General features: G+C 52.3%; 1 protein-coding gene across 1 annotated transcript in view; it reads right to left on the reverse strand.

Annotated features, from left to right (window-relative positions):
• Positions 1-18565: 18565 nt before the first annotated feature.
• VWA5B1 (von Willebrand factor A domain containing 5B1) overlaps positions 18566-25653 on the reverse strand; it is a 56952-nt gene continuing 49864 nt past the window's right edge. Inside the window, exons 18-22 of the mRNA XM_012801467.1 lie at positions 24610-24723; positions 22504-22578; positions 21501-21570; positions 20513-20711; positions 18566-19066 (exon numbers count right to left, since the gene is read on the reverse strand). Of these exons, the coding sequence (XP_012656921.1) occupies positions 18566-19066; positions 20513-20711; positions 21501-21570; positions 22504-22578; positions 24610-24723 (959 nt within the window). The remainder of the gene's footprint in view (positions 19067-20512; positions 20712-21500; positions 21571-22503; positions 22579-24609; positions 24724-25653) is intronic.

A 25653-nucleotide genomic window follows, 5' to 3' on the forward strand; every position in this document is an offset into this window, starting at 1 on the left:
GAGCTGTAATGCCACGGCACTCTACCCAGGGGGATAGCTTGAGGCTCTGTCTCAAAAAAAAAAAGAAAGAAAGAAAAAACTATCTCTTATAGGCAGAGTGATCAAGTACGTTTGAAGAGCGCCCCTGTGTGTGCCCCTGTCCCTGGTGCTGAAATAGCACTGGGCACCCGGGCAGTGGCCCCCACACCGCAGCTTTGGCAGGAGAATCTCCTGCGGGAGACTGTGAAATGTCCACTTAACACTGTGACTCCAAAGCCTCGAATCTCACCTGTTGAATCAGAATCCTTTGGGGTCGGCACCTACCTTCAGTATGTCTGAAAATCCCCTGCTTGAGACTCACTACCTTGGCCTGTTGTGCAGCCTAACCCTAGCCTACCTCTCCCATGGACATTGTTTTTCAGTGATATTATTTTCCAGTTTTCTTTTAAAACTTGTAATCTTGATACTCTCGCAGGAAAAAAGAAATCATGGCACACGTTTCATAGTAATAGAGAAGATTTTTATGGGCCATTGGCAGTTCCATTATTTTTATGGCAGTAGCAATTTTTTTTTTCCACTCCGGGGGCTCCAAGACATATCTTTCATCAATCCATACTGTGTCCTCTGAAGTCCACAGGAACTAAGGGAGCCTATTCTATCTCAGTCCCTTCCCTTGGCCTGCAGGCCTGGTGGTACAGGGAGGTGGAATGGACTTAATTATGTTTGCATGTTCTCTGTCCCCCACTCTACTGTGGCAGGCGTAGATGAGAAGCTTCTGTTATGGAATTTGTTCTTGCAGACACTTTTATTTCCCTCTGGGAACCTTCTTAGTGGAGAAACAGTTGCATCGGGCCTTCTGCCAGGAAAGATGCCAGGGAGATGGAGCCAGAGAGCTTCATTAGCCTGTGACGACCCTCCTGGGCTCCAGTGCTGTGGGGGAGGGTAGATTCCACGTTTGTATCCTGCCCCACTCTCTTATCTCATGCCCCAGATGCCAGAGCAGGTGGCTTTGAGGCTGGGAGGGAAGCGCAGAATAGTGGTTACAAGCACAGGCTTTGGGGCCTGACATGGGTTCCAATCCTGGCTCTGCTTTTTGCTAGCCATGTGACCTCACACAAATTTTTCTTCCAGTTCCTGGGCCTTGGTCGCCTAATGTGCAAAATATGGACAGTGCCACCCATGCCTCAACAAGGTTGATGTAGGGAGCAGGTAGACAACTGACATAGAGTGTCATCACCTTTCAACTTGCATACAAAAATTGCATACCTATAAACCACCATAACTTATTACATCATACAAATCTCTTACCAGGTGCTGGTAGTAAACTTAAGGAGGGTGTTTGCATTTTAATATATGATGTCTTGGTGTGTGTGTGGGGGGGGTCCTGCAAATGTCTGCTCCTCTTCCTGATGGAAATCAAATACTAAGAATGAAGCCCAAGGCAGATATTGGAGGTCATGGAAGGGCAGGGTTTTGTATTCAGATCGGAGTGTTGGTCACTGCCCTTTCTCAGGCATTTTCCTGAGGGTAGCCCAGGGAGGAAGACAGAAAACTCTCCCAGGGTTGGGGATGGTCATTGAGTTTCCTGGCCCTGGACCAGAAGCCCTGGGCCAGCATGAGCTGGAGCTGCTCAGGTCCTAGGGTTGGCCAGAGGGAGAGAACTGAGGGTTCCCTAGTTTTCCTTGTGCAGGTAGAAAAATGGAGGCCCAAAGGGGTCAGGTGACTTGGCTCAGGGTCACAGGGTTAGTTGGAAGCACTTACAGAATGTCCTATCCACTGCATCACAAGGCCTCCCAGGCAGGGCACAGTGAGTCTAGCCACAAAAGAGAAAAGGCTGAAAGAGACGTGGGTTAGTGCCTAGGAAGGGGGATTAGGTTGGTTCCAAGGGGTGCTGGGGGTAGCTGTAGAGCTGAGGGGTGGGGAATGTGGATTCCAGCATAGATGGGCCACACTGTGAGTTTTGATGCTGTGCCCTCCACCGCTATGAGCGTGGCCCCCCAGAGCCTCCGTTTCTTTCTTTTTTTTTTTTTTTTTGAGACAGTGCCTCAAGCTGTCCCCCTGGAAAGAGTGCCGTGGCATTACAGCTCACAGCAACCTCCAACTCCTGGGCTCAAGCGAGTCTCCTGCCTCCGCCTCCCAAGTAGCTGGGACCACAGGTGCCCGCCACAACGCCTGGCTATTTTTTGGTTGCAGCCGTCATTGTTGTTTGGCGGGCCCGGGCTGGGGATTCAAACCCGCCACCTTAGGTGTACGTGGCTGGCGCCTTAGCCGGTTGAGCTATAGGCGCCGAGCCGAGCCTCCGTTTCTTAACCTCACAGTGAGACTCAGTGTTCCTCAGTGAGTCAATTCGACAATCCATGGGGATACCTATGGCATCACATTTTACTTTCAGGAATGATACTTTAGTTCTGTCTCTTCACATGCTAAGATGCTGAGTCAGAAAGTGAAGAGGTTATGGTGTGGCGAGGAATGGCCGAAATTGTATGCAAAGTTGCACGTGCAGAATTCCAACAAGGGAAGGGGCTGCCTGTGCGACAGTGAGCTCCTCATCAGTGGGGGTGAGCAAGTCCTCGTGGGGGTGCTGCAGAGAGGATTCACGCATCTGCCAGAGAAATGGACCAGCAGCCCCATGTCCACAATCCCTTCTCAACTCCCTGGCTCCTGCTCACCAGGGGCCTCTGTTTTCCAAAGCAGCAAGCAGCCTGCATGGTAATTACTTTTGGACTTATTAAGCATAATTATCCCCTGATCGCATACAACCAGTAATTACTGTGGCTGTTACCAGGGGCCTACCCGTGCAGTGCCGCCCACAGTACTGGGGTCCAACATCCAGCAGGAGCCTGAGGTGGAGCTGGTGCTCTCTGCCATGGGGCTGGGGGTGTTGGCTGAGGTGGGGCTGCAGTAACTTAGATCCCCAAGCTGGTGGAGGGGTTGCTCACACATGCTAGGCCCAGAGCCACCCCAAGCGCCCACTGTCAGCAACCAAGTACTCCCTGCCCTGTTCTTGTCCACAACTTTCTTCGTTCTGGGACTCTCTCCACCTTTCCCCCTTCCTTCCTTCCCTCCACCTATCCTGCCTCTCTCCTACCTTTAGATATGTAAAGAGTCTCTTTTAAATTCCAGCATCAGCCTGGGCCAGTGGCTGACACCAGTAATCCTAGTGCTCTGGGAGGCTGAGGCGGGTGGATTGCCTGAACTCAGGAGTTCCAGACCAGCCCAAGCAAGAGCAAGACCCCATCTCTACTAAAAATATAAAAACTAGCTGGCAGGCACCTGCAGTCCCAGCTACTCGGGAGGCTGAGGCAAGAGGATCGCTCGAACCCAGGAGTTTGAGGTTGCTGTGAGCTAAGATACCATGGCACTCTACTGAGGGTTACAGAGTAAGACTCTGTCTCCAAGAAAAAAAAAGTTCCAGCAACAGTTCTGAAAGGTTCTGGACCCAAGGATGAAATCATTCTACAACTTGAGATGAAAGGGAAATGGAGATCAAATTTGTGCAATTAAAGTGGCTTTTATTTCACCTGGAGGGTAGGTGGGGTGAGATTCCTGACTAGGGAGAAATCCACACATAGGCTATGGTGGACAGAGATTTAATGGGTTAGGACCACCAGGATTGGTCCGTCCATAGTTTTACCTGTAGGCAGGTAGGTGGAACAAGGTTGGGGGGGCCTGGATTGGTCTGTTCACTATTTCCTGGGTGGGACATGCTTTCCAGGAAAGGGATCATTCCTGGGTGGGTCAGGAACCCACTTCTATCAAGTTCTAGGTACCGTGAGCAACAGCAGTGGAAGGGTGGTGGTGGAAATCCTTGCTCTCACAGTCCTTTCTATTTGGGAGAGAGGGGTTGAACAAGAGCACTGCTATGCAGTGACTTATAAGGGGGCTGAATCTACCAGGGACTAGAAAGCAGCAGACGAGGTTTTCTTTGGGTCGGGGGAGAGCCATTCACCGTTTTAACAGGATGGCCATGGCCATGGTGAGCCTACACAGAGAATGGAACATTTCAACAAATACTTGAAAGGTGTTGGGTTAAACCATGATGGCATCTGGGGAATGTTCCAAGAAGAGGGAACAGCCAGTGCCGGAGCCCAAAAGTGGGAGCAGGCCTGGCACTGCTGAGGAAGAGGGAGGAGGCCAGTGGCTGGAGCAGGGCCAGAGAGGGGACAGAGGTGGGCCCTGAGGTCAGAGCCATTGCCAGGTCAGAGGCGGGGAGGCTGGATGGCACAGTGGGGCATTTTAAAGACTTTGGCTTTTTCTCTGGATGAAACATTTGTGCCAAGTGGCTGGACCCACTTGTATTGTTGCAGCTCTTTTCTGTCCCCAGAAAGACGTGGGGACCGAGGTGGCAGCAGGAAGCCAAGGAGGGGAAGCTGTTGCCCCAATCCAGGGGGCAGCCTGGAGCACTGGAAAGATTCTGGAAACATTTTCAAGGAGGGGTCAGTAGTTCCACGGTTTGTGAGAGAGTGGCATCAAGAACGACTCTGATGGCTTTGGCCTTCACTTCTGGAAAGACAGAGCTGTCACTAAGTGAACTGGGCAGCATATGGGTGTTTCAGAGCGGAGGACAGGTGTCCTGTGTCCCCCCATTAAGGTTCTAAGGGAGGCGTTAGGCTGTGGGTCAGGGGTGACAGGTCTGGCTGGAGGCCTGCATGTGGGGGGCTGGCTAGGCTGCCTAGGGAGTGTGGGAGGGGACCCAGGGTTGAAACTGGGGATCTAGGGAGAGGACAGGAGCAGAGAGGAATCCGGAGAGCCAGGCCAAAGAAAGGAGGCCCGTCCAGCAGAAGCCAGATTCTGCCTCTTCCGCTGAGCTCCTGCGCCCCCTGTCTGTCCTCACTCCTTCATCCTGCATATTTTTTTCTTTTTTCCCATTTCTTTCTCTGGCCCTCCCTTTATCGGGCCTTGCCCCCCACTCCTGCCTGCCCAGCCCCTGGCAGCAGGGTCGCAGGCGGCCCAGGACACGGGACCTTGCCACACGCCTGCACGTGCCAGTCTCTCGGTGGCAGCGGCTATATCTCATCACTAGCCCGCAGGCCCTGGACGGCTCCTCCTTCCCTTGTAGTGCGCTGTAATATTTATTTACATGCCTTTCAGACTATTATTTATTAAGGTATCCTTGCCAACTGTGCGTGGGCTAATTGCTCTTAATGTGCCCCCTCCCAGTTCCCACGGCGACGCCTTCTTGGTGGCAGAGCCAATACAGTTTCGGAGCAGGGAAACCGAGGACCAAGTGCGTTGAGGGCACCGGGCGTGAGGGGACAGCGCAGGGCCGGGCGTGGGGCACAGAGGGTAACGCGAGCGTGGGGGTTAGGGGGTTAGGAGTCACGGAGTGGGACACAGGAGGCATCTGGGGGGGTCGTCTGCAGGCCTGACGGGGGACAGGGGACGGGGGACCCCCCCAAAAGCGAGGGGCATGGCAGAGAGCCCAGGCCTGGGTCTTGGCGCGGCAGTGGGGGACCCAGAGCAGACAGACTGATGGCTGCGGGCCCGGGGTGGAGCAGTCGCCTCCCTCACCCACTCGCGTTGGCGGCTGCCTCTCCTCGCCTGGATCTCCGGCCGTTACCAACGCCGGAGCCGGAGGGAGCAGTTTAATTGGCAGGATCTGGGGTTAGGAGCAGCTGTGGCTTCCCTGGGTTTGAAAGCGGAGCGGGGGTGGAGAGTGGCGTGTTCGGGGAAGGTGTTGGCTGGAGCAGGGAGGGGGAAACGGGCTGAGACCCTGGCGGGCGACTCTGGAGAGAAGAGACAAACCCAGAGGTGGGTCACTGAGTGGGAGAGAGAGGCAGATGAAGAGGAACAGAAAATCAGTGGGAGAAAACAGAAGGAAGGTGGAGGCTGGAAAGACCCAGTCAGGGGCCCTGCCAGGCTGGCTTCAGCCTGATACCTGGTGGGGGCCCTCACGCCTCGTCCCCCTCTTGCCGGGGACCATCCATCATCTCTGCATTAGCACAACCCCACCCCAGGCAGCAGTCTTGGTTAGGAGAGGGGGCTAACTCAGTGAAATTGATTCATTTAATTTTATCACTGGTATTGCGGGTACAGACTTTGCCAACTCCTAGGCCTTGCTGGTGTTGCTGGAAAGTCCTCTTTGGGCTGGGAATGGCAGCTTAACAAAACTCAGGGAACCGCCCCTTCCACCCCCCCTCAATAAAGCCCGATTGGAGTGGCTGTGCAGGGCCAAGCCCCCTTCTCCCTGTGAACACCCCGAGGGAGGTGGGCATGGTGGTTTTGCAGGTGGGCAGACTGAGTGTGGAGAGACGGAAGGACATGCCCGACTATGGAGAGGCAGGCACTGGCTGGCTGGAGAGGCCGGCCCAGAGCTCATGCTTCTCCCATTACCCAGGGCCAACCTCTGCCGTGGTGCTTGCAATTTCCCAGGGTCCCTATGCCTGAGGGATGTTGACCTGGCAGTTGTGGAGTCGGCTGGGATGGAATCTGCCTGGCTGGTGATTGCTGGAAGTTGGGTTTTCGCAGCTCATTTCTTTATCCCTGGACTGAATGCATACAGGCTGGACTTTGCCACCTGAAAGCCAGGTCTTTTGGCCCAAGGGAAGAGACTTTGTCTCCAGGAGAGTGGACATGACCTCACAGGGGCAAAGGTGGGATGGAGGCAGTCTCCCTCCTCATCCCATCCTTGAGAGTTTTTCTTTCTTTTTTTTGAGACAGTTTCAAGCTGTCACCCTCTGTAGAGTGCTGTAGCATCACAGCTCACACCAACCTCAAACTCTTGGGCTTAAGTGAGTCTCTTGCCTCAGCCTCCCAAGTAGCTGGGACTACAGGTACTTACCACAATGCCTGGCTCCTTTTTGTTGCAGTTGTTATTGTTGTTTTAGCTGGCCAGGGTTGGGTTCGAACCCGCCAGCCTTGGTGTATGCAGCCAGCGTCCTACCCACTGAGCTACGGGTGCTGCCCTATCCTTGAGAGTTTTGATTCTGGAATCAGGATGTTGAACTCACATCCTCAGAGCTGGAAGAACCTTGGGCGTTGTCTAGTCAACTTCTCTCTTTTAACAAATGGAGAAACAGAGACCCAGAGAGGGGAAGGGACTTGGCTGGGGGCATACAGCCTGAACCGGAAGTGACTTTACAATCATTCACTTATCCGGATGTGTCAAGGGCCCCTCCTCTACCTTATCACAGCACCAGGGAATCTGGTTTTATTAGGAGTGGGGAAGGCAGCAAGATTTGTTTTCTGGGACCCCAGAGGTCTTCCTGCCTATTTCCAGCTCTAGCTGCTCACCCGTCCGGTGCTTTCTGCTGTCCTAGGACCCACCTTCCCCCAGCCTAAGCATCTAGTTCAAGTGTGTCTCTCCTCTGAGTCACCCATCTCTAGTCCTCCCCTGTACCTGCGCTCACATACATTTCCATGGTGGCCCTTCTGAAGACATACCTGTTAGTGTCTTTCCCCTTTATAACATAATACTTGAAACTGGGTAATTTCTAAAGAGAAGGGAAGTATTCCTTACTGTTATAGAGGCTGGGAAGCCCAAGGCCAAGAGCGTCTACTGGTGAGAGGCTTCTTGCTTGTGGGAACTCTCTGCTGGGTCCTGTGGTGACACTGACACATGGTGAGGGGGCCGAGCATGTTAATGTACTAGCTCAGGCCTCTCTTCCTCTTCTCATAAAGCCACTAGCCCCCCTCTCACGATAGTGCATTCATCCATTAACTCTTAATCCACTGACTCATCAATGAATTAATCCATTCACAAGGGCAGAGCCCTCACCACTCAATCACCTCCTAAAGGCCTCATCTCTCAAAACTGCTGCATTGGGGATTAAATTTCAGCATGACTTTTGGAGGGGACAAACACTCAAACCTTGACATTACTTTAGGATAGCTCTGATGTGAGATCTTTCGACTCCATGCAGGCAGGTGTTTGGGGACCAGAGTGATCTGGGCCCTTCCCCGAGCATCTAACTGCATCTATAAAATGGGGGTGGGGTGGGTGATTGGAGGTTTCTAAGCACCCTTTCCAGCTCTCACAGCTTGGGACTGCCTACAGGAGAAGGACAGTGGGGACCTGGCCTGGGGCAGCCACTGCTTCCTGTGCTTGGGCAGGAGTGGGAGGGACACTGGGTGGTGGCCTCTGGCCCAGGAGAGCAAGGAAGGCAGGAAGGTCTGTCACTGATGCTCCTCCTGTGTCTTGAACCTCCTGCCTCCCTGGGGAAAGACAGCAAGAAGTGAGCTCTGTTGGACTTCTGGGGACGGCATGGGGAGAGGGGACTTCGTGGGCAAGGGAGGAGTGAGCCTGCAGGCCCTGAAGCTGAGCAGAGAAGAGGAGTTCTTTCTTTAAGTGGGGAGAAAACCAAGAGCTCAGTAGCAAATGCTGCCCCCACCGGTTAGCCCAGCACAGTAGTACCTGGTGCTCAGTAGGTGTGGAGTGAATTCACAGGCAAAATGAAAGAAAGAAAGAAAAGTAAGAAAAGGAAAGGAAAAGAAAGAAAGAAAAAGGAAGCAAGCAAGCTTTGAGACGAAGAGTCCTGGCCCCACAGACCTGGATTTGACTCCTGCCCCCTCCAGTTTCAGCTGAGTGACCTTGGGCAGGTTGCTAGATCTCTCTAAACTCCAGTTTCCTCATTCATAACACCACGATGATACTTCATAGAGCTGTGAGGAATAAGTGAGATTCATCAATGTAAAGACCTTCCCATCGTGCCTGACATTTAGGACTCCCCACATTGTAATTTGTGATTATTTTCACTAAAGACAGAGTGATTGGGTCAGCCTCTAACCGTGCACTTCAGCGTACATTTACTGAGCAGCTGATGGAGGCCCAGCCTCCACCCTCAGGTTGCTCGCTGTTTGATGGGAGAGATACGCAGCCACTCGGCCCTGAAATACCACTGAGACGTGCTCAGGTTGGGGAGGTCCAGTCTGTTCTGGGGGTGCAGGTCGGAGAAGGCTTCCTGGGGGAGGTAGGCTCTACACTGAACTTTGAAGGATGGTAGGAACTTCACCCTTGGGAAGTGTCCATCATCGGCAGAGAAAACGTGGCAAGGTCTTGAATGGCTTGTGTGGGGAATCCTGAGTCTAGTCTCTGTCCCTATGTCACTTTGTCAGGAGGTCTTCTGTAACTGCCCTAGATGAGACAGCATCCTCCCTGCCCTATTACTCCTTTGCCCCTAACATTGTTTTTCTACCGTCACCTTTGGCTCTAGTGTATATTTACTTGATTTGGGGTTTCTTGTCTATCTCTCTCCACTAGAACTTCAGCCCCACCAGGGAAGTGTATGGGTTGAATTATGGTCTCCCCCATTCATATGTTGAAGCTCTAACCTCCAGGACCTTGTTTATGACCTTAAGTGGAGATAGGGCCTTTCAGAAGGTAATTAACATAAAATGAAGTTGTCAGGGTAGGGTCTATCCAGGATGACTGATGTCCTGATGAAAGAGGGAAATGTGGAGACAGATGGGCACACAGTGGGAATGCTATGTAAAAACTGGAGTTATGGGGCCACCAGCCAAGGCACTCCCAGAAGCTAGGAGAATGGCTCAGAGGCAGATCTTTTCCTCATAACCCTCGGGAGGAGTCAACCCTGCTGACACCTTGATCTTGGACTTCTAGCCTCCAGAACTGTGAGACAAATTTCTACCATGTAGGCGCCCCAGTCTGTGGGGGCTTTGTTGTTGTACTCTTGGCAAACTAATAGGGACAGGGACTTTGTTTTGTTCATTGCTGTATCCCAGAGTCTAGGACCGGGCTTGGCATTTAGTAGGTAGCTCTGCTCATAGTCCTTGAATGAATGAATTTTGGTTGGGACATGCAGGAAATGAAAGAAATGAGACCATAAATCCAGGTTTGAGCAAGATGGTGAAGGGTCTTGATCGTCAGACCAAGAGTTTTGACTTTCCCTCCATTGGGCGATGAGGAGCCATTGGAGGTGTTTTAGAACAGTGGTCCCCAACCTTTTTGGCACCAGGGACTGGTTTCATGGAAGATAATTTTTCCACGGATTGGGGGATGGGGCGTTAGAGGCTCATGGGAGTGCCCAGCCTAGATCCCTCAAATGAGCAGTTTATAGTTGAGTTTGCACTCCTATACGAATCTAATGCCACTGCTGATGTGCCAGAAAGCAGAGCTCAGGTAGTGATGTGAGCAACAGGGAGCTTCCTTTGCTTACTCACCTCTCACTTCCTGCTGTGGAGCTGGGTTCCTAACAGACCACAAACTGGTATTGGTCCATAGCCCAGGGATAGAGAACTATAGTTTTAGAGGCTTTCCTTGGCTTCAGGGTGGAGGCTGGATGCAAAGGGGCCAAACTGAAGACAGGGAAGATGGGGGTGTGTGTGCAATAAATAGTACAAGTGAGTAGTGAGAGGGCAGGATCTTGTTGACAGGGCCGTGCTGGGGGACCTGCCAGGGCAGGACACAGGTGCGGTGCAGGTATGAGCTCTGGTATCTTCAGTCCTTTTTTCAAGTCTCATCTGCCCCCTTTCTGTTCTTTCCCAAAGCGGTGATCTTTTGCCCGACCAAATTCCTCTCTCTGTCTGTGTGTGAATTTCATGGGACTTGGGGTCATCTCAGCTCTCACCTTAGGAAAGTGGCAAAGAGGGCTGTCCTGAAACAGATCACTGTCTGTGGACAGAGTGCTAAAACAGCACTGTGGGAGCTACAGAAGGGTTACCTTGGAGTGTGCACAGTCTGATGGAAGAGACAGAGCCCCATTTAGGAAAACCCCTGCTGGGAGAGATAAGATCCTGCCTTTGGAGTGCCCCCAGTCTAATGGGGGTGGTCCATAGCCCCTTCCCTTATTGGAGACTTCTATGTATAATGGGACACTTCCAGTCCCCGATGGGGGAGACAGAACACACATGCATGCCCAACAAAATATCCCATGTGAAGTTGCTGCCCAGGAGAAGGCCTGGGAAGGCTTCCCAAAAGAAGGGGCTTTGTGTGGTGTTCATGTGATGAGGGCACTCATATGGAGAAGAAGAGGTATGGCCAGCAGGGCAGGACCAAAAGGCTATCTTCATCTTTCCAGCCCCAGGTGAGCTAGCCTGGGGTCTGGACACACAGATGATGTGTGACCAGTACAGCCTCTCAGTGGGCTTCCTAGTCATCATGAATCACCTTTTTTTTTTTTTTTAGACAGAGCCTCAAGCTGTCCCCCTGGATAGAGTGCCCTGGCATTACAGCTCACAGCAACCTCCAACTCCTGGGCTCAAGCGAGTCTCCTGCCTCCGCCTCCCAAGTAGCTGGGACCATAGGCGCCCGCCACAACGCCCGGCTATTTTATGGTTGTAGCCGTCGTTGTTTGGCGGGTCCGGGCTGGGGATTCGAACCCGCCACCTTAGGTGTACGTGGCTGGCGCCTTAGCCGGTTGAGCTATAGGCGCCGAGCCATGAATCACCTATTTTTAGCAGAGAAGAAAGACTGTTGACAGGGGGCAGGAATAGATTCTGAAGCCTGGGTGCACCTCTGCTGCCTCTGCTCTTTCCCTGAATGTCTTTGGTGGGAGCTGGCCTTGGGCCTGGAAGGCAATGCACACCCACAGCGCCCTCTGCCGGGAAGTGTCTGGACAGCATGCAGATTCTGAACCCTGAAATGAAGGCTGGGCAGGAACTGGGTCAGTGCCTGGGAGGGTCCATATTTGCAACCTGGAGGATCTTGGAAGTCTTATGGGGACTCAGGAGCTTGGATGACTATCATCCTGGGCACCTAGGGCCCTTCCTCCTGCAAGGTTAGGCGTATAACCCCTCCTAGCAGGTACCACCCCAGATTTTCCATGTCTCATCATATAGAGGATGCGTGCCCCTTCCGTCCTCCAAGGCCATGGATCTGGAATAGCTGGGCACTGGGAATGGGGATTCTGGAAGCTTCCGGGAGGGATCCATGACTGGGAGATGGTAGGAGAAGCTCAGTTGGAGTGAGGGCAACAGCTGCTGGAAGCAACTTGGCACAGTGAGGCTGGGACCCAGCTTGGCGTCCGCTGCCCATTTCGGAAGATTAGTCGAGCCGAGGTTTCCCAGGAGGGGCAAGCATTGTCTTGGAGGGAGCAAGTTACCCTGGGACAGGAGGCCCAGGGGACCCAGAAACCTGAATTGCTGGGCTAATTTCCTTTTCTCCTGCAGAATTCTTGCAGAGAACCCAGCAGTCCTGGACCCTGCTGTCCTCAGCAAGTTCTCCACCTTGTGAAGACCCAGGAGACCCTAACTGTCACCCCAGTAAGATGTACACGTGTGCACACACATGCACACACACACAATTGGCCATTATAGGATGCATGGTGGGAGAAAAAAGCAGAGAAGCACGCTCTTACAGGGTAGAGGCAGTGCCAGCTAATGAAAGTCACGGAGATGCTAAGGGGATGTAGGTCACCCAGCACTCTGGAGCCTCAGTGTGGGTCCATGAAAGGGCACTTTACCCAGCTGAAAGCCATCCAGGAGGGCCACACCCTGAAATACCGCACGCGGTATTTCTGTTGACTGTTTTCGCCTCAGCCTGTTGTTTTGTCCGGGCCGTCAGCACACTGCAGAAGCCCTTTTGGCTTGGTGGGGCATCCTATTTCATTCCATTGTTCTCCCTCAGATCCAAAAAGGGATAATTGATTTTGAGGAAACAAGATGAGATGCTAACGGGTTTCCAAGTGAACCTTACATGTGATGTTGGGGTCAGTCTGTGTGGGTTCCACAACCACAGAATGGTGGTTGGTGATAATTATCAACTAAATCTATTTTGCGGTCACTAATTGCTTCTGAGAAAAATCTGAAAAGTGGAGGTTTCAGCGGCTCAGGACAGTCACTGCAGTAGGTGTCCTCAGGGCCTGGGGGTTGGGGGACGGGTCACTGTTTCAGGTCACTGCACTTGGGCCTGATTCCCATGGACCAGGGCTTGCGTTTCTTTCTTTCTAAAAAATCAATTTCACAGTTCATCTTCCTAATTTCAAACCCAATCAAATGTAGTGAAAAAAAAATGAGTCCCCCCTTTGTAATTTAGATTGTCTCTGTTTCAATAATGATACTTCCTGATCATTTATCATTACACAGGCCTTGGAATAGTGTACTATACACATATCTCAATCATGTGTGCAGGGGAGGTGCACGGTTTGAGGGAAATGTAGAGGAGATGTTGTACCATCTTCTCTTCTGCTTGGGCCAGCACCTGCGTTTCTTTGCTTGGGGGCTTTATCAGGCTGAAGAAGCCTGCTCAGTTGGTGCAACTATGGCAGGCCCCAGTGCCAAGGAACTGTGCCCAGAGTAGCCCTCAGCCAATAGCCCAGGGGAGCTGGTGTACACACAGTCTGTTCCTTCCCTATGAGCTCCAGGTGTGCGTTTACTCTGGCTTCTCGGATTCCCAGTAAGATGGGGGTCCACACCCACAACAGTAACCCAGTGAGTTACATTCCCTTTACTGTTACTCCTCCTGGAATCACTCAAATAAACGATTTGCACTGAATCCTTATCTCAGGCTCTGCTTTTGCCAGGGTGGGTGGGGGCACTACTGCCACCAACTTGTCCTGATTTGACAAGGACTGTCCCAGTTGTCAAACTAAAAATCCCACATCCTGGTAACTTCCTTCCGTCCTGGATAACCCAGGATAGTTGGCCACCTTAGAGGGAAGGCAAAGCAAGACGGATGTGACGCGCTAAGTGAGGCAAACCGATCACTGAATGGCTAGCTTGAAGGCCACGTATTATCCGCTTTGAGAACAAAATGGCAGACACAAATATAATTTTGTCATATTGTCAGGTTCGACAATTTTTATGAGCTCAAAGCCTGAAAGAGAACAGTAGCCACCGTGGACGTACAAAGAAGCCATTCCCTGGAGAACAGACACACACAGCCCAGGGCAGGATTTGCTAAGTATCGGTGGACATTAGACGGCTGACGTCCAGGGCAGTCACAACATCTATGTAGTTGGCTACTGGGCAAGCTGGTGATGTGTATTCCAGGAACAGGGAAGGGTCACATGCATCCTGGGGACATTACCCGTGAGCAGGCGAGGGGATGGGCAACACGTTGTAGGCACTTGAGGCTCTGACAGGGACAAGCACCGGCCATGCCACTTGAGCCAAAGCCACCTGGGCAAATAGTGAATCTACACCACGTGTGTCACCACAGTCGCTGCACTGAGATGAGGCGCTTTGCTTTGGGAAGCGGCTATAAGCTCAAGATAGCTGGCCCTGAGCCAAGGAGATTTGCAGCATGAACAGGAGAAATTCCACCTTATCAGGGGACCTGGGGAGGCAGTGCAGTTGAGAGGCAAAAAGTCAATGGGCTAGGGGCAGGGGTGGACGCACAGGTCAGGGGGAGCTCTAGAGGAGGGGCCTGGAGCTGCTGCCCAGCCCCAGACAGATCTCTGCAGATCAGGTTGTCCAGTTACAAAATGCCACGGACACCCCTGCCCTGGTCATTCACACTGGCATCGTGGAGCATGCTATGTTACAGCTGAAAAACGTGCCCTTTTCTCTCTGTTCCTGCTCTAATCCCTGCTCAATGGGGGAGAAAAGAAAGATGTTCCATCTGCCCTGGCAATGAACCCATGCCCCATTCCTGGGCTGTCAAGACTCTTCCTTTTCCCTTCCCAGGGCACCATGAGTGCAGAATGCATTTGTGTCTGGGGGCTGCACAGAGAGGTCACAGTGTGCAAGTGGTGAAAGGCAGCACTTAGACCCCCAGATGGTAGGCCTCATCCAGGCAGGTCACCAGCGCAGCCAGTCTCCGGGGCCGGGGGACGCTGCACACACCTATAGGGAGATCCCATTCCTCTTTCCCTCTCGTGGGACACCCTGTCAAGGAAGGGAGAAGGGGGAACAGTAGCCAAGAGAAGTGGGAACTTGGACCTCAAATAAGGGCAGGGATTAAGTCAAGATTTAGAAGAAACATCCAGAAACCTTTTGTGGCGGTTATTCCAAAAGGATCAGCTATAAGGGAGCAGGAGGAGCCCTTGCTTTTCATATATCAGAAGAGCAGGTGAAACCCCCCAGGAGCTAGTCTTGGGAGCAGCCACTCCATTCATCAGCCACAGTAAGTGGCATGTCAGGGCAGTGGAGGACAGTGGATGCCATTCATTTGGTCCACAGGGAGGGGACTGGCTAGGAAATATAGATGCAGCTTGGAAACTGAGGCTGCTTACAGACAAGTGCTGGGTAAGTCTGCCCAAATGTGGGGCCCACTTTCTCTGGGATCTGGAGTTGGTCTCCTGAGGGCCCTCAGAGACAGGGCTCTGTAATGATGGGTGGCAGCAGGTTGGACCCTCAGGGCACTCTGTTGCAGGGACACCCTGGTTCTACCTGAACAAAGAAGGCCCCCTGCAACCCTCTGGCTGCACTAGCCATACCCAAATCTTAAGGACCATTTGAATGCTCAGAGGGTTGGGTGCAGATCAAATAGTGCCTGGACAGGGCCTGTCTCAGGCCATATCCACACAAGGCAGGACAAGGCAGGCACCAGTCAAGACAAACCCAACCAGCTCACTGGGGAGTGGGAAAATCATTCATAGAGCATAAAGTCTTCAAATGCTTCTTGCCAAGTCCAAAAAAGCCAGGACAGCACTCTGTGTTCACTATGGTACCCTAGTGTGCCTGGCACACAGTAGGCACTCAATAAAGACTTTCTGAATGTTAGGGCCCCAAGAACCTTACAGGAGATCTAGACCAGCTATTTCAGACCAGCTCTGGTGAGCTGGATTAGAACACCTCACCAGAGCCTGCAGGGCACAGCAACGCGTAAATGGGTCGAGTTGTTCTAACCTAGTTGGATTTCCCAGTATTTCCCCAACATATGGGCCCACAGAGCAGTTTCTCATCTCACCTGAGGAGCAGGGTTGAGAGTGCTGATCTAATGCAACTTCATCATACTACGAAAGATAAAATGGGGCCTCAGAGAAGGCAAGCAATTTGCCAAAAGTCACACAGCATGCTAGTGGGAGAGTTGGAACAACACTTAAGTTCCCCAACCCTTGGCTCGGTGTTTTTCTCACTGAAAGACTTTGATGGGCAGTGGCATAGGTATTTCCTCAGACAGTACAGGGTACAAATGTCTTTTGCATGATCTACAAAGCAAGGGCTGGTTTGACAAATTAAAAGAGATTAATCCAAATTAAACCAGACTGCAGGGGCAGCGTTTAACCTACTTGAGAACTTTTGGAGCTACTTCAGCTTCAATGCATGTACGGATTCGCCCAGGTTCTTATCTTTTCCTTGGAGCTAGTACCTTGGGTCCTCTGCTTAGCAATCCTGGTAGGCCATGCATCATCTCAATACCACTGAAGTTCTTTAAAAGTGTCTCTTGTCCAGATAGCCCCCCATAGCCCTTGCAACCAACGAGGATATTTTTCCTCTGGGCCTTCCCTGCCTGGCAGTGGAGCCGGAGGAGGGGGGAGGGGGTTGGAAATCAGCAATTTCCTTGCGCATTAAACTTGTCATAGAGTGCCAGTGGCTGCCACAGGACCAGGAGCTGGGGAGCTTACCTGGAGAAGGGGGCGACAGGCTGGCCACCTTGCTAGGTTTTTCAATTACTCCCTCCAAGAATCTCATAGCACTAGCTCCATACTGGGCAGAGACTAGGACACCTCAAACCCTGGCTGGTCGCTGTCTTTACACCGAGGGCTGATATGCAGGAGAGGAGGGGCCGGATTGCCCAGTCCACCCTGGTTATGTAGAGGAGGAAAGAGACCCAGAGGGCACATAACTTGCTCAGGGCCACACAGAGAACATGAGCAAATTCACGTTCACCAAGAGAGAAACATCTCAGCGGCAGAGAATCTGGGGCTGTCAGAGCAGTAGGAAGCCCCCCAGCTCCAGTGTACCCTGGAGCGGAAGTCGCTTGCCCAAACTGGTATCTCTTTAGGACCTGAGCCCAGACACTCTGACTTGCAACCTGACAATTTCTCCATTAGGGGTGGGCCAGGAAGTGGATGCCACCTCTCTCCATCTTTAGCCTGAAGCTGGGGTTACTGCCCGCATAGCTGCAGAGGGGCCTAGGTGGGGGAGGGGAGAGGTGTGCAGGAGGGGACAAAGTTCTATTCACACCTGGAATCCTTGAACAAGGCAACCTCGGAGGCATTGACTTTGAGCCAACTCCCCTGACTGGTCCCCTGCCCCACCTGGGATGGTGAGGGTCACAGTGTCAGAGACTGCCTGCCTAGGTTCCTCCCTAGAGCCAGTGGCAAAGCATGGGGCTTCATCCTAAGTCTTCAAAAGGGCTGCAGGGAACACTTCCTGGGGGACCCTGCAGCAAAGCAGGAGGCCTGAGCTAAGGGAGTGGGGTGAGAGGCTGTCTTTTTTCCCTTCCCACCTAGGAGGCATTCCCTAGACCCCTGTTCCAGCTGCCCAGCCCTTGCAGACATTCCTTGAATCTTAACGAAACTGGGAGTGGCACCAGAGCCCACAGGATCCCTACCGGGTTGTTTGATAAGTTGAGCTCTCAAGGTCTCCCCAAAGAGAAGCTTCACACCAGGGCCAGGGAACCACTCTTGGGAGAGCAATTTGGTAAAAAGAGGGCAAGGCCTTGGAGAGAGAGGGGATTATGGGGTGCACAGACTCAGCCTTGAGCCCAAGCTGGCTGGTTCCTTAGTGCGGTGCAGACCCACCTCCAGGGGAGTCTGCCCAGGCAGAGGATACTGGGCAGTGTGGCACCAGCTGTGAAAGTATCTGAGGCCAGAGCACCTCAGCCCCCATGTGGGTGCACAAGGTGGGCGGGAGGAAGGGAAGCCCCCTGTGGCTCCTGCTCTGAAGTTTCAAGATTCTTTGATATCACCATACAAGTCACACCTCTCAGCCAGGGATGATGAGTCCCTGCAGCACAAACTTCTCCCCCCCAGTATGGTCAGCGCGGCCCCATCCTGGGATACGGTGACCAGGGAGAGGCCTCTCTTGCCCCTCAGTACAAGGGGTAGCGTTTGCTTTACGCAATCCTGAAAAGTGTGTAAATTACTTATGGTGTTGTCTGGTTTCTTCACTGATATCTGTGACCATGTCTATTCTTTTGGGACTGTTTTTGTACAGATTGTCACTTTAATCTAATACTTCAGCTTTCAGGGTGTCTCTCGGGGCCTGTCTACCACATGGGTGACTCTTTTGTAAAGTTTTAGGAAAGATAGTTCTCCAAATGCTTTTAAGTGGGATTTGGGGGTCCCAGACTGTCACCATGGAGACAGGAGCCATGGGTTACCACAGTATGACAGTCTGGGTGGTCTCTATCAGCCTAGCTTCGAGCTTTTCTCATCCACCTTTTTATTTCGGGGGCACTGCTGTTTCTACTTTGTGCCCACATGATCTACCTCCAGAGAGAACTCAAGATAAATTCTATCTTCTCTCCCATCTCCCAGTAGCAGGAGGCCTGGGACTGCCTGAATGTCTGGGCAGAAAGGATCCTTTGAACCATTTGAGATCTAGTCCAACTGCCTCATCTTACCTTCTTATTTTATAGAGGAGGAAACTGAGGGCCAGAGGGGGCAGGGACTGGCCTAAAGTTGCACAGCCAGGTGGTAGCAAAGTTGGGTTGAACTCAAGCCTCCTGACTATCAGTCCAGGGCTCTTTCTAGCAACTAATATATTGGCTACAGCTTCAAAAGTTCTCCCCACCAGATCAAAATTGCCCCTGCTTGTCCCTCTCCTTCCCTGCCCCCTCTAACTCCCCTTCCCCCTACTACACATAATTTGGGTTATAGCAAAGCATATTGAACTCGAGGTTCTCATCCCAGTGCCGCAGGAGCACGAACAGCTGGCGGGCAGCAGCCTTGAGGATGCCCTGAGTGTGGCCCTCGGGTACCTCCTGCTGCTCCAGCCATGTGTTGGCTTTGGCCGCCACCAACTCCCACTCGGTGAAGTAGGAAGCCGAGTTGTGCTCCAGCCATGCCAGCCCCACCACCGTGGCCCACAGCTTCCCCATGTGCTCCACCACTACCATCTGCAATGGGACTGGCTCGGCCTCAGCTGGGGGCTCCAAGGAGACATCGTCACAGGAGGGGTGCTGAGGGCTGGTGCACATCTGGGGACTGGAGGTCTTAGACCCAGACTGGCGAGCAGTGATGGACACTCGGTGGCAGGTGAAGGGCGACATCCACTTGAGCTTCTCCATGGGGATGCGGATGGCCTCACAGAAGGCTTGGTTGAACAGGAAGGCTCCGGAGGCCAGCTGCAGAGACACCTGTGTGTGGGGAAGCCCCTCAGTGGGCCTCAAACATGTTAGCCCTCGGGCCTCAGGCCACGCGCAAGTCTGGATTCACACTGCCCGCTCCATCCTGCCTGCCTGGGGGATTTGGGGTTACCCAGGCCAACTGAGCATACCTGTCTTTGCCCCACAGGCACTTCAAACAGACCATTCTCCAAGCCCAAGTCAACGGCTTCACTCCAAACCTGCCTCTCGTCCTGGGAGGGTGGCCTGGCTCCACTCTCCTCTCCCCTCTGTCCTCCCACCAGTTTCCAAGTCCCAACAGGTCTGCTTTCTAAATCACTCTGCAGGTGCCCAGGGTCTAGCACCTGGCCAACCCCCACCTTTCCTCTTCCCCCTCTCTCTTCCACCTGACTCCTATCTGCCCTGCATCTGGAGGGGTCTCTATAAGGCAAGGATCGTGCACTTTGGGGAGGCTCATGGCTTCAATGTTTCTTAGAGAAAGTCCAAAATATGATTAATAAAGACCAACGCAACCTAGCCCAGATTTGTCCTTGGCTCTTATCCCTCAAAATCCATTCTCCAGCTGCCCTGCCCTCTCTCCTGCATAACGCCTCATCCTTTGGTCCCTGGTGTGCCCATTACCTTCTTCAAGAAGTTATGCTTGATGCCACCCTGACTCTAGTTCAAGCCTAGGTCAGGTGTCCACCCCCTGGACTCCTCCACTGAGCCAGACCTCTCCTATCATTGCACCCAAGGATTAGAATCCCCTGGCTCCTTGTCTGGGTCCCATTAGACACTCAGCATCATAGATATGGGGACTCTATTTGTCTAGTTCAAGGTTGTCTCCCCCTGACACGGAAATGCTTGCTGAGTGAATATAGGTAGTGTCCTGCTGCCCTGGATATTTGGAAATTCAGAATGACATTATGTCCTTGGGTGTAGAGGGACAGGAGATGTACAGTGAAACTCAAACTGTGTCCCTCCTTCGAACACCCTTTGTTCCCCAAGACCTGAGGGGCCCCAGATGTGGCCGGACCAGTCAGTCTCTTTTTCTCCTTGCTCCAGACCTTCTTGCTGTGCCTCGGCACACGGTGCTATCTGCAGACCCACTTGCTAAACACAGTGCGTGTCCCTGAGGTGTTAATTTTACTCACTTGTGAGTCATTTCAAAGCTTATTTTTATATACTGAAAAACAGACACACATAGATGGTGGAGTAGAAAGCAAAATTCCCATAAATTTTTAAGGTGAAGACAGCAAATTGTAAGGAATTTTTGAGATGCTGGTGGGGTTTCTAGCAAAATCCCTAGACCCTTGGCCATGCAAACTCCCTTTGTCTTGGGTAGGCAGCTCTAGGGAGCTCCAGGACTGAGGGGAGAGGAGACAGGTTTGAGGAAGTAGAGGGGTGGGTGGGATTCCAGAGAGGCCCAGCCGCTCAGTGGGGTGGAAGTGGGGCTAAGTCTAGGGTCAGAGCACTCACCAGTGGTACATAGTCCAAGCTCTCAAAGCTCTGGCTCCCAGGGGTAGAGGTGGGGGTGGAGGTGGAGGTGGAGGTCGAAGTCGAAGTTGAGGTCAAGGTCAAGGTTGAGGTCGGAGTCGGTTCTGGGGCCTTGATCAGTGGCTTGCTCAGGAAGCCCTTGGTGGCTCGTGTCAGCAGCCTGGTCTTGTTGAGCTTCAGCCTGTGTAGGTGGGAGTGGGATGTCCCTGGTCATTCCACCTCCCAGTGCCCACTCAGAAACCTCTGCAAGTCAGGACCAGCGGGCGTCTAACAGACAGCCTCCTCCAGAGGTCTCATTTGACAGCAGTGGGAATGGAGTTCTGCAGAGGGGAGCAGGCTCCTGCCCCAAGTCCCTCAGTGAATTAACAGGAGCCAAGCTGGGAGCAGGTTGGCATTCTTTTTTTTTTTATTTTTTTTTTTTGAGACAGCGTCTCATTATGTCACCCTCGGTAGAGTGCTGTGGCGTCATAGCTCACAGCAACCTCAAACTCTTGGGCTCAAGTGATTCTCTTTCCTCAGCCTCCCAAGTAGCTGGGACTATAGGCACCCACTATAATGTCTGGCTATTTTGTTGTTGTTGTCATTGTTGTTTAGCAGGCCCAGGCCGTGTTCGAACTCACCAGACCCTGTGCATGTGGCTGGTGCCCTAACTACTGAGCTATGGGCGTCAAGCCCAGCAGGTTGGCATTCGTTCATGCCCCTCTTTTGATAAGGCACTCTAGCCCAGCCCAGTGGCCGGAGAGTGGTGTGCCAGCCTTCCGGGGCTCTGCATGTGAACAGGTACCAGGGAAGTGTGGTGAACTACAGTAGAAAGATTTTAGGCAGTGTGGGACCTGGCAGACAGCAGTAGCTCTGGGTAAAGGGGCTTACTTAGCATCTGTCTAAATGTCAGTCTGGACCTGCCTTTGGCCTTCCAACCCAGGACCACCCCCAGGGGAATGAGTGTGCCCTCATGGCAGATCCCACTTACTTGGATGCAACAAGAGTCTCTGAGGACTTCACAGGAGAAAGGGGATTGGGGGCCAGACTGCACAGGGAACCTGGAAAGCCACAGAATGACAGAGCTGAGGTTTGACAGATGACCCAGTCCACTGTCTCACTGTCCCACTGAAGAAGAGGCCCAGAGAGGGGCAGGGGCTTGACCATAGCCCTATGTCCCTAGAGAGCCAAGCCAACCCTTAGGTTGCAGGGCTGTTTCCGTCTCAGCTGGCATGGCTGAAGTGGGGGTACATGCGTCTACGTGTAAAGCACCAGTCTCCAAACTTCCTTGGCAGGTGGCCCCTGGCATCTTCTGGAAAATTACTTGTGTGATTGGCATGGAGGCAGGGACAGCTACAGCTCACATCAACCCTCCTCATTCCCAAATGGGGACATCGAGTCAGCCTCCCTAGCACATTGCTGGAGGACTCCTGGCAGAGTGGGGGATAAAGTGACCCCTTAGCTGGCATTGGGAGGCCTGACTCCAGGCCCAACCCTCTCACTGACATACTGTGTAACCTTGAGTAAGTCACCTCACCTATTTCAACCTAGTTTCCTCATCTTCATTTATCTTATTTTTTAAAGGATTGTTTTGTTAGGCTCTTCTGTTGCCTGGTCTATATAGCACTGTAGTGTCATCACAGCTCATTGCAACCTCCAGCTCCCAGGCTCAAATGATCCTCCTGCCTCAGTCTCCTGAGTAGCTGGGACTATAGGCATGTGCCACGATGCCAGGGTAATTATTCTATTTTATTTTTTGTAGAGATGGGGGTCTCACTATGTTGCCCAGGCCAGCCTCTAATTCCAGGCCTCAAGTGATCCTCCAGCCTGAGCTTCCCCAAATACCTCAACTTTATATTGGGCATAATGCTATTCATCCCACATAGGGCTGTCGTAAGGAACTGACAAAGGCCTGAGGACACACTCTTGACCATAAGGCCAATCGCGGCCACCACCTTGATTAAGCAAAGAGGCAGCACCCACTGCCCACTCACCTTTGGGAATAGTGTGCTTCTCCCGGCTGAGGGACATGGCCTCCTTGAAGGGCACAGTGGAGCTCATCTCCACATCTAGGACAGAGGGGCCAGTGAGCATGACCTCTCCCATCCTCCCTTCCTCATCTCCCATCTCCCAAGGACAGTGCTGGTCTAATTCGCAGTGCGTGGGGTGTTGGCTTGGGTAGCAAAGCCAGGGTTTCCAACCCTGCTAGGACAGGCCTTCATCCCCCGTAGATGTAACTAACCATCGTCCCACCACGAGATCAGACATGCCTGGGTTCTAATCCTGATCCCCGCCTGACCAGTGTTGGGCCTTGGCCTTCATTAATTTTGGTTGCAAATTGGGGATAATGGTACCTATCTCACAGCGTTCTTGTAAGGATTAAATTCAAGCCCTGCGATGCAGGAGAGCAGGGAGGCAGGTGCATCAGTCAGGGTCCTGAGGGTAGGAGTCAAGGGTCAGGACAGGAGGGCATCTCCTCACCAGGTCTCTGCCACACTGGGGAGGGGCTCATGCCAGCTCTCTAGGAGGGACCAGATAGAGCACTGACTTTTCAGAGGGCTCTGAGCCTTTGGTTACCCCAGCTGTAAAATGGGGATAATAATCACACATAATCTCTGTTCAAAACTCAAAACCAAGGCGATTATTTTTATGACTACCCTTTCAAGGGCTAGAGAGTGATGGGTCAGCCCAAATTCTAGAAAAAGCGTTATGTGCAAATATGTTCAGCAAGGCCTCTGTCTCCTGCCATGAGACTGTTAGCTTTGGGAGGGCCAGGATGGGGACCCACTCGTTGCCCCAGCACCCAGCAGGAGAGTGAGCTAGGGACTGAATGACTGAGGCAACCATGAGGCTAATAGGATGGGGGGGCTAAGCTCATGGACTCTGGGACAAACGCCCTCTGGGTTCAAACCTTGGCTCTACATGTATCATCTGTGTGACTTTGAGCGAGTCACTAAACCTCTCTGAGTTCCCTCATCTCTTAATGGGGGAAAATAAAAGGAACTGTCTCAAGATGGGGAGCCACGGATAATTAGAACAGCGCCCAGCATATGGAACACTCTCAGTGTGAGCCACTGTCGTCCTCGGGGAGGGATAAGCTTGGGGCCGAATGAGAAGTTAGAAGTCAGAGACACCGGCAGGCATCAGAGGACAAATGAAAGGAAGGGATTTGTGATGTGACGGAAGCTGTGTGCCACCAGGAGCTAAGCCTCAGGAACAGGAAAGGCTAGACTGGGAATTTCCTGTGGACCGGAAGCTCAGCTTGGCTCACGGGTAGAGCTGGTTCCCCTGGGTTCTGGAAGCCAAAGGGATCAAGAAGTTGGCAGAATCCTTAATTCTGAAGTGCTCTTCTGGTTCTTCACCCCCTCACAGGGTGTTTCTGTTTTTTAACCCATCAATGTCTGTGAGCACATTCTAGTCCCTTGGTTAAAAATTTCCTCTGGTCTGGGTAGCTGGACTGGTGGCCTGGCAGGACTTCTGATGTCTTCTCCATGCACAGGAGAAGGCGGGAGACCCTCACTGTGCATGTCAGGGCACCAGGGAGGGGGTTAGGACTAGTGCAGCAGTTAGACTATCTTTAGAGACAGGTAGACACACATCTATGCCGGACACAGAGGGTGAAGGCCATCCTGTGAATGAGTGCAAGGTCAGGCTCTCTGAGGAGCAAGCTTCAGGCACCATCAAGTCAGGTGCAGGCCCAAAGGAAGCTGTTCGAAATCCTGAGAGAAACAGATGGTGGCACCAAACAGATGGGGCTGCCCCCTTTGCTCTTCGACTTTTTCCTTAATAGGTTTCCTGGCAGTTGGTGCCTGGGAGGACTCCTGAGGCTGGAGGCAGGGGACAGCCACTAAGGTCAGGGCACCTTGAAAGGGGAGAGGTGGGGCAGGGGGCAGGCGGGGAGTCAGTGCAGCTCTCCTACACAGAGAAAGCTGTGTCTGTGGTGGCATGACCACTTGTCCTGAGCCCCCCTTCTGAAGGCCTGGCTTTGCCCTGGCCTCGCCTCTGGGGCCTTGGCCATGAACGTGCAACAACTCCGGCGGCCCAGGCTTTTGGACATGCTCTTATTTAGAGGCAGCTCTTACTTAGGATCTGAAATTTGCCTTCTCTGGCTGCTGGGTCTTCTCTGAATGTGGTCAGCGACCGTCCGAAGCCTGCAGAGGCGTCCCTCCACTGTTGGGTCAGGACCCGGGAACTGATCATCCGCATTGTCACACCTTCACAGAGCACAAGGAGCAGATGCGGTTAGGGACAAATGTCCCGGTCCTTTGCCTCTTCCCCAGGCTGGCAGGATGGATTCTGCCTTCTGTCTTCCCAAAGGACAGGAAGGCATTTCCCCAAGGCAGAAAGGTATTGGACAAGGTGAGACCACGAGCTTTAGCGTCAGAATGATATGGGTTTGCGCCCAAGCCCCATCTCTTACCAGGTAGCTGGGATGCTAACCACGCTGGGCCATAATTTCCTTATCTGGAGAATGGGATAGTAATCCCTCCCTTGCTAGGTAGGCACTACTGCTGAGATAAATATCAGGAAGCAGCCATGTTTTCTAGTTAGTTAAAGGTTGGTTTTCTCAGAAACGTGCCATTCTCCCCTCTATTCACTATCTCGGAAATCCATGTCCCAGGCCCCCTCCTGTAGGGCAGGCCCCTGAAGTCCTGGGATATCGTCAACAGGTGGTAGATGGAAGAAGGATGAAGTTACACACGCTAAAGTATGTTTTAGGGAGCCCCACCTTTGGAGAACACTAGTTTTTAAGTTATTCTTTAAAAAAAATAAAGTTCTTTTGGGGGTGGTGCCTGTGGCTCAAAGGAGTAGGGTGCTGGCCCCATATACCAGAGGTGGCGGGTTCAAACCTGACCCTGGCCAAAAACTGCAAATAAAATAAAAAAGTTCTCTTGGAAGACAAGTTTTCTAGAGTTTGCATAGTCTATTCCCTGAGCATCTTAATATATATTAACATGCTAAAGGCTATGAGAAGTTCTGCAGTAAAGAAAGTTTTTCAATTTTATTTAATCCAGCAATTCCTAAATGCGTCTTCTGGCTATTCATAGGACATAAAACTGGGGTTATAGGTTCTTTTTTTTTTTTTTTTGAGAGAGAGTCTCTGTTTCCCAGAGTGCTATGACATCATCACAGATCACAGCATC

Source organism: Otolemur garnettii, unplaced genomic scaffold (assembly GCF_000181295.1).
Source record: "Otolemur garnettii isolate 467f Iridium unplaced genomic scaffold, OtoGar3 scaffold00009, whole genome shotgun sequence".
Classification (NCBI taxonomy): Eukaryota; Metazoa; Chordata; class Mammalia; order Primates; family Galagidae; genus Otolemur; species Otolemur garnettii.